The 8,610-nt window shown below is 34.9% G+C and overlaps 1 protein-coding gene across 1 annotated transcript; it reads right to left on the reverse strand.

Moving 5' to 3' along the window:
- Positions 1 to 162: 162 nt before the first annotated feature.
- LOC112015392 (probable linoleate 9S-lipoxygenase 7) lies at positions 163 to 6,573 on the reverse strand (the record flags this gene model as incomplete). Its single annotated transcript, XM_024047798.2, has 8 exons — positions 163 to 1,064; positions 1,372 to 1,635; positions 1,826 to 2,124; positions 2,567 to 2,656; positions 4,654 to 4,739; positions 4,818 to 5,159; positions 5,617 to 5,857; positions 6,271 to 6,573. Coding segments are annotated over 8 exons (2,388 nt in total), but the record flags the coding sequence as incomplete, so codon positions are not given.
- Positions 6,574 to 8,610: the final 2,037 nt, after the last annotated feature.

Genomic DNA, 8,610 nt, shown 5'->3' on the forward strand with positions numbered 1-8,610 from the left:
AGCTAACAAACTAATTAAATGAAAAACTGTGATTCAGTTGGAAGAGACAAAAAGAAAGAGAGAGGGAGAGAATCGGCGTATTAGACACAAACATGTAGAGCTGGGGCAACTCTTTTGAAGGAAGTGGAACTTTCACTCCTGTAGCATGAGTTATTGGTCGAGTAAATTGTAAACTAATATATATTAGCTTTACCAAGCAAGTTCATGGTATTAAGGTAATCTACTTATTAAAATAAATAAGAAAGGATCGTTTGCAAGGTAATGCTCTTTGAGTCGATATGGTATAATGTCTGAAAACATTTCAAATTGATATACTGTTAGGGATTCCCTTTCCCGTTATACCCTCTTTGGGTCCATTATTGGATGTGTCAGGATACAAAAGTTTGTATGGAATGTTCACAGGACCGCATCTGTTCTTAAGCCTGGGATCTTTATTCCTCTCCATGATTTTTTTCTCTATCTTTTGAAGTTCAGCATTGAACTTGTCAAATTTATGCTTAACCTCCTCATTGTCTGTCCACTCTGATGGCCTCTGACCCAGGTACACTTCATCTGATGTGTGCTGAGAGAGGACCTCAACTAACACTACAGCAAGGCTCATCTCAAATCTTTCAGGCAACATCTTAAAATAGTATTTGTCTGGATCCTCGAGGAACTCGGCATATTCAATAGATCCTTCCTTTGGAATAAACTTTCGACATAGTGTGGGACGGTTCAGAGGGTAACCAGCATATGCATATTGCCCAAAGTTCACTGAAGCATGGAGGGCAGATGCAATCCATATGAGAGTTGTCAAAGCCTGTGTTAGTTCTGAAAATTCTTTCATTTTGTACCACCATGTCTCATTACGCTTATCACCATGACCTATATTTTTTATTTCTGACCACCATGATTGGAGTTCTATGTCAGACTTGACAGAATTATCGTCTTTATAGAAGATTGAGCAAAAATCTGTGACCCAGGTCTTGATGGCGGTCCATATCTCAAGTCCATCTGCGCCATAGGGATAGTCCTCAAAGAGGAGCTGAACTCCAGTGGGATTTGAATCTTTTAGGGCCATGCCTCTGGAGAAATTTTGCCATGAAGGTCTGATATCAGAATATGATAGCGTAGAAGTTACTTTGTATCAAAATACTTGTAGCTTTTTCCCATGGAATTCATAGGTTGAAAAAAAAATACTTTGAACTTTGATCTCATAGATATTTAATTAGACTCACTAGAATGTTAACAAGAAAGAAATTCAGCAAACAGATATCAAACCTAGGAGGTACTAGAAAAACAGAGTTTTTGGGTGCTATGTCCCAGTTCTTGTAAATTTTCTTGCAAATTAAGCTTGCACATATGTAAAATCAATATAATTGTATGAAATACCTCTTGATTAGATCATCGGGAAGGCCCTGCTCATCAAATCTCCACTCCTTGTAAACTTCAGAAGACAGCTCCATGGAGATTTCACCAGACAGCAATATTTTCTCAAGGACTCCTCCAGAGTTAATGAGGATACTCCGAGCCAATGCATTTGTGTGCATGGTGTCTTTGAAATGAGGATCTAGTAATCGGTGGATTGGATGCATCACACTCAATTGCCTCCTAGTGGCAATGATGAAGGGTTCAACTACTGCATGGGTTTGTAGCCTAAAAAATGCATCACATAGCAACTGCTCACTATTATATGGTCACAAATATCTTATTAGAAATATTTGGCACCAGCATACAATGAAGCATAAAAAATATATGAAACATTAGTTGTGAATAGCACTGCACACTCTGCAGATAGAGTTTTCTGAAATTTGGATTACAGAGTAAACAGAATTGTTAAACTCACCAATGGCTGATTAGTTGATGATGAACAGAGTCATTAGCTACAACATGAGTTTTAGCAAGTTGCCACAATGCTGCTTCGTTGCCATGACTTGCTGGAAGAATCACCATATTAATTTCACTGGCATAAGAGGAGCCAGGCAAGCTAAGTTCTATTGCTATTGGCTTTAGTGTGTCATCACTTCTTCGGAACAGTAGTGTTCGAGATGCATAGGCACAAACACCCTTTGTGTTTATTCTGTTTAAAAATGGCATCAGGTAGTCATGATGATCCAGGATAAGTATCTTCCACCCGTTCATTGCCTGTGACACATTGGAAGTCGAAAAGAATAAAGTCAATGCCTGAAAATTTACTTGAAAAGTTGATATAATTTTCTGAGTCAATAATTATTTTCTATTTATCTGCTATAATTTTACTTTGAAATAAACTCAGAAGACTTTTGAGACATCAGATCTATTCTTTGAAGGCTTTAAGCCTTGCTTCAAAGGAAAGATGCTCCAAGCAGTCTATCTGCTCTAATTATAAGGTTGGCAATTTGGCATGTTACATTGTCTCCTATTAGTATGTTGAAGAAAATTGGATGGAACCCTTGGTATTTTATTGCTTTCTGTGAAATAGTAGCTAGCTGCCTCATCCATAACATAATTAGGTTGTGTTTATCCACTGATCCATTAATTTGACAGGCAGACTGGTCCCATGCAGGGGTGGGGGGTTAGGAGAAGAGAGCCAAAGTGATATTGGTACCTCAGTAAGACTCAGGCCATCGAGGTTGTTCTTTATGTCTGACTCCTTTATTGAACTCCTCACTCCATTTTTGCTCTGTGGTGGAAACACCTGCAATGTAAAAGTCATATAGAATATTTCAAACAATCAGGCATACTTATAATGCAATACCCAAGAATGGTAAGAATGAAATCAATCAATTTAACCAAATTTTGAAAACCAAGAGCCTCATAGCTCAACTGGCACAGCCTAGTGTTTCCAATGAAGATGTTCAGGGTTCAAATCCACTCTCCCACTTTGTAACTATCATATTATCAAAAAAATACCCAAGTGGTGAGAATGCCAAGGAGTAAGGTTGACTTACTTCTAGCATCTAGAAATTGTTACAATTGTATAAATCTAAAACAAGCATAAATTTGATTGTCCACGTATGATAAAAAGATGGAATGTTTCTAAATACTTTTTAAATTATATTGGGACTAGAGAGAATTTTGACATATTTTATTTTACTTTTGTATCATTTATAATTGATATATAATTGCTTTCAGGAAATCATTTGTGTGGTTCATAATTGGTTATAAATTTTGTGATTTCAGTTGAAATCCAAGATATTTAAAGCATCATGGTTGGTCGATTGCACATTTGCACTCCATCTATATCACTTTTCACATGGCCACTTCATGAATAATTGTCATAAGCTGTATCTTTGAAGTTTAATACCAAAATTCTAGCAATTACAATTTGGGTTGGAATTCTCTGGGTCTGGATTTTACAGTATCAAAATTGATTTCAATTGCATATATTGTGGATTGAAGATCAGATCTCTCTCTCTCTCTCCTTTTGAGACGAGAGAACAGATCTTAGTTTGAATTGGCATAATAGAAGAATTTTAGTAGTTCACACCTTGATTCATGCGCTAGAGGTTTTGTTGTTGTTGTTGTTGTTGTTGAGATGGGAGAAAAGATCTTAGTTTGATCTTTGATGGCTGTATAGGCATAATAGAAGAATTCTTAGTAGTTCACACCTTAATTCACGCACCATTCTTGAGGAAAAAATGCATGGAAGTGTAGTTAACCTCCTTTTAAGTGTTCATTCCCACTTAAGGAGAGTTAATAAATTTTTTGTGGGGATTCAGACCAAGTAATAATACTTAGCGTATCGCATCTGGTGAAATACTTATGGACAGCTGAGGAGTCCTTTTTTATTAACTTTTCTCTTCAGCCGTCCGATCAGAAAGATAAAGTAACCTTTTAATGTTTTTTGCCTAATTAAAAGGCTGAGGAGTCCTTAGCCATCCATATGTATTGCATCAGATGCAATACACTAGGTATGACAGCCAATCTAGATCTGTTTCTTGGACATTCTCAAGGGAAAGTAGACTTATTTAGCATATATATTTTTTGACAATGGTTATTAGAAGTAATTTAACTTTTTTATTTTCAGACTCTTTGAAATCTTAATATTAGCAGGTAAAAAGTTTAAGAATGGATTAAATTTTGGCTTAGACCATATTTCTATTCTTTAGATTTCCATGTTCACATTTGACTTCTATAATTTTTTTATTTTTTATTTAAATTTTTTTTCTTTCTATAATAGAGCTCAATAGATCATAATTTCATTAATTCAGTTGACAGAAAAATTATCAGATTTTTGAGGAAAATGGTTTCATAAGAGTATTTTTAATTGATAAATTTGTTCTCAAAACTTCCTGTGTGAACCTTTTTCATGCAATGAATTTCCTAGTAAAGTATTCACTTGCATATATAGGTTCACTCCATGTATGTTAACTATTCTGATGTGTCTTGACACAATTTATCTTTTCTATTGTGTGCAAACTGATTTCCTCTATTATGTTTCAATTATTGGCTGCACTACTCGCTCCCACTTTCTGGTTGCTTCCTTTTGTGCTCTCTTAACTGTTAAAATGATCTTGAAAAGAATTAAGTTCCAAGCTCAGTTTTTTGCATGCAATTCATTCCCATTGTAATGATATCCCTTCTTCCTTATTAATATTTTTAAGTGTGGGTGTGACATTGGTGGTTCTGACCTAGGCCATGACCTGAGCTTACAATTGCTCAAACCTTGTCCCTAAAGGGGGTAGAAGGTACCTCCAAGCACTGAATTTTTGCTGGATTAATTCCTGCAATCATTTGTCGCCCAAACTCTTCGTCATCCATCCATGCCAATTCATTTTCTGAAAATAGAAAACAATATTTAATGAAAAATGAAGTTTAGTAATTGTGCTGGCTTATAAATTGTGACTGTTATTCACCTGCAATAATTTGAGGCAATGGAAATTTTACTGGGTTTTGATTGCTTGCATGAATTACTTCTTTGAAAAGCTTTTCTGGTACCATATTCTTCAATGTCTCTTTAACCTGTCCCTCCACCACTTGGTCTTTATTGCTGGAAAAAAAGCTACTTGTCTCTTCAAATGAACGAAAACTACCAGAATCTTGTTTGAACAGTAATTTTGCTTCAGGGATAAGCAAATGTACAGCAGCCTGGATTGAATTTGATATAAACTCAGATAGTTTCTTTGGGCTGAACCGCTCATCTGGAGGAACATATATGTCTAAGTTGATTTTTTCTGGCCGGCTCTCGGTTAAAGGATCTACAGATTAGTCATTTAGAAATTGCAACATAATTTTGCATTAGAGGTGTATCTTATTACTGTGAGGAAGGGGAAAAAAAAGACATTGGGTGTCAAATTTTGACCCATGGTAGAGATAGAGCATCAATATCTGAAACCTTGCCTAGAGTTGACACAACAATATTGTGCATCCTGAATTCAAGAACCCTCTTCTCCTTTTTTGCTTAATGTATTCATGTACAAATTAGTTCTACATTGACGCTAATTAGAATACCTGGAATACAGACTTGGGGACCTTAAACATACCAACAGACAGGGTAGTTTTGGCCTAATGACAAATGATAGCACCATTTAGCAGTTCAAATCCTATTGTTTGATATGGGAGGTAATTAAAAAGCAACATGCATTTCTCATGCTTCACTTTAGCTAATTCAATGCTTTTTGCCAACCCTGAGAAGAATTATGAAGTAGTGTATACCTGCTTTGCTAGGAGGACGACCTGTTCTTCCTCGACGAGGATATGGATGTGATCTAGACCCGCCCAAGACAGGTCTCACATGTTCTCGACCTTTATCAGGATTGCCCAGATCATTGTAAAGGTCATAGTCGTAGATTCGGTCCCATTCCTTCCTCTCTCCAATTTTATTGCCCCTCAAGCTTTTAAGTTCCTCCTGCCTCAAATCTCTTAGACCACCTGGTGTTTGGTTTGGAAGATGACTCTACAATAGCAACATCAGGTTTTGTATTTTCGTTACTTATTCCTTAAGATGATAAAGCAGTCTGATAAATGAAAGGTAAAAATTATACAAACCCCATGTGCTTTCTCTTTAAAACACAATTCTCCTTAAGTTTTTAATGTAATACTTTAACCTGTGGTACTGTTTTTTGTGTAAACCGGTAAAACATCTATGAGAATAAAATGTGAGTGGTTCATGTGATAAACACTAGTCCATATTTAGTGTTGCATCCTTTTCATATAAACCAATACATGCAGTTTTTGTGTTATACTCAACAACTCCAATAGGAGCGTTATATTCAAAACTTCAAAGGGGTTTTGTGTTTTACGGAGAAACCATAGAGGGGTTTTGTATTTTTTTTTTTCCCCCTAAATTAAATTTGTTCCATGACTTACTGTGTTTGAGAAAAAAACTCGATCAGCTTTGGTCAGTTGGAAAGGGTATATCCAAGAGTTGCAGTGGAAGTGGATCTGATGCAAAGTTTGGAGAGTTACAGACTGAAGGAAGAATTTTTGCTTATGTTGGCTTTTAATGACTAAAGCTCCTGGAATTCCAAAATCTAGCTCAACCCGGAACTTAATTGTGTATTTTGTGGCTTTCATGCCATTAAAATCGTAGCTCTTTCCACCTTTGAGGCTCCTCTGTTTACTCAACTTCCCTTTGCCAGATCCTGTAGGATGCCATATGAAGGAAAAAAAAATTTACACCGAGTTTTACACTTAAACTATCATGTAAAAGAGTAAAGCTGTGTGTGTATTCAATAAAATTGTTTTTTAACTAAAAAATTTCACTTGTGAGTAAAATTTAATTAGCCCAAAGCTGCAAAACTGCTCAAGACTAGCCCAACAGTGCACAATACACTTGTGAAGTAAAAAAAAAAAAAAAAAAAAACAGCCAAGAATAGGTAGCTTGTTAGAAGATAGCAATAAGTTTCTTAGAGAACAATTGCAACTAAATGTAACTTTTTCATCATAGTAATGAGTACAGACAAATCTTGGTTTTCCTTAAAAAAAGAAACAAAGAATAATTAGTTTGTTTATAAGGTGCTGTAAATGTCGTTAGTTGGATAAAGAACCAATCTTCAAAGTTTTTTTTATGCTAGCCTTGTGAAATCTGAGTGTAATACTAGACATCCGAGTATTCATTCTCATTACTCATAATTGAACTTGATGTGATTTCCTATTTAAGCTCTCTTTTTAGTCCTTATCTTCCATGCATTTACGGTTTACACATTCTAAATCAATCATGTTCTCTTCCCCATCCTTAAACCATAATCATGTTTATTATAGAATTTTTTAGGAAGAAACTAGGATAGGAGGGCATGTCATCAAAGTGATATTATGAGTTTTTTTTCTTCTAAAAACTTCATAAAGGAATGGAATAGAATGAAATGAAACGTGGAAATCATAAAGAAACGGAAATGAAAAGAACGGAATGAAATGTATTAAAGTAATGGAAAGAAATGGAATAAAGAATAATGTTAAGTAATCTTATTTGAATGTTTTAAAATAAATGAATTGAATTCCGACCATTACCTCCCACACCCCACACTCCATAAGCACTTATATTTATGAGTGACCATCTGGCCCGTGATCATCTGGCTCTTACCCCTCCACACCATACAAATACTTATACTTATAGAGTGACTATCATGTGAAGGGTGTGTGGTGGTTATTTTTGGTAAATTTGGAAAGCATTCGAGTCTTAAGATTTTTTTCTTTCCTCTTTATTTTTCTTATCTTGCTCTAATAAAAAAGGTCTTTAACTTCCTTTTTTCGAGAAACAAAAACACAAATACTTGGTTGTCAAGGAACGTATCTCAAATCAGTCATGGTCCCGTTTTGATGTTCAATTCTCAATTAAAACATTGTTAATCCCCATAAACATATGATAATGCAATATGTTTGCCTAGCTAGATCATGGAAATTTATTTTTAAAAAGGAAAAGGAAAATATTTTCCTTGGAGAAGTTGATTTGTTTGCTCAGCAACATAGACATTTTTTGGGGTCCTTTTGACATAATAAATCACAGCACAGTAAGTTGATATTTGGCCAAATTAAAAGTTCCTAAGATTCTTTCCCTCCATTTTAATATAAATAGGATTCATTTTGTGGTTAAGAGATAATTTTCACATATTTAAGGATGGTGCTACATCATTTAAAATTCTATTATGCCAAAATAACAATGATAAATTCCCCCTCAAAAAAAAAAAAAAAAAAAAAAAAATCATTCTGAGAGAGACACCCCAACAAGAAAGATTGTGTTAAACCAGGTAAAACAACATGGCAAGCAAAGGCTTATTATGTTCTTGTTTTCAAGATTATTTGAGTGCTATTAGAGGCAAAGTTACTGGTGAGTCAAGTGGAAAAACTAAATCTTCGACTACCATCATCAAGGGGGAAGTTGTTATCATCCGCCATGGAGAATCGGATCCTGAAAACTCAGTTTTCGTTCAGATCTGTAGTTGCACTGAGGACAAGCCAGGTAAGTTCATTTTAATCATTAGGATATATGTTATCTCAAAATGACTGCATTCGTTTCTTTTAGAAATCAATGGAAAACAATGCCTTCTTTTTTGTATCATAAAAGAGTCCTCTCAATTTGTTTTTAGGATGGAGACAATCTATTTTATGGTAACGATTTAGTTTTTTTTTGGAATTTAAGAGTTTATATGGTGACATGTAATTTAAAATAAGTTAATTTATCATTGGTTTTTTTTTTTTTTTTTTTTTTTG

This window comes from Quercus suber, unplaced genomic scaffold (assembly GCF_002906115.3).
Source record: "Quercus suber isolate HL8 unplaced genomic scaffold, Cork oak 2.0 scaffold_340, whole genome shotgun sequence".
In the NCBI taxonomy this organism is placed as follows: Eukaryota; Viridiplantae; Streptophyta; class Magnoliopsida; order Fagales; family Fagaceae; genus Quercus; species Quercus suber.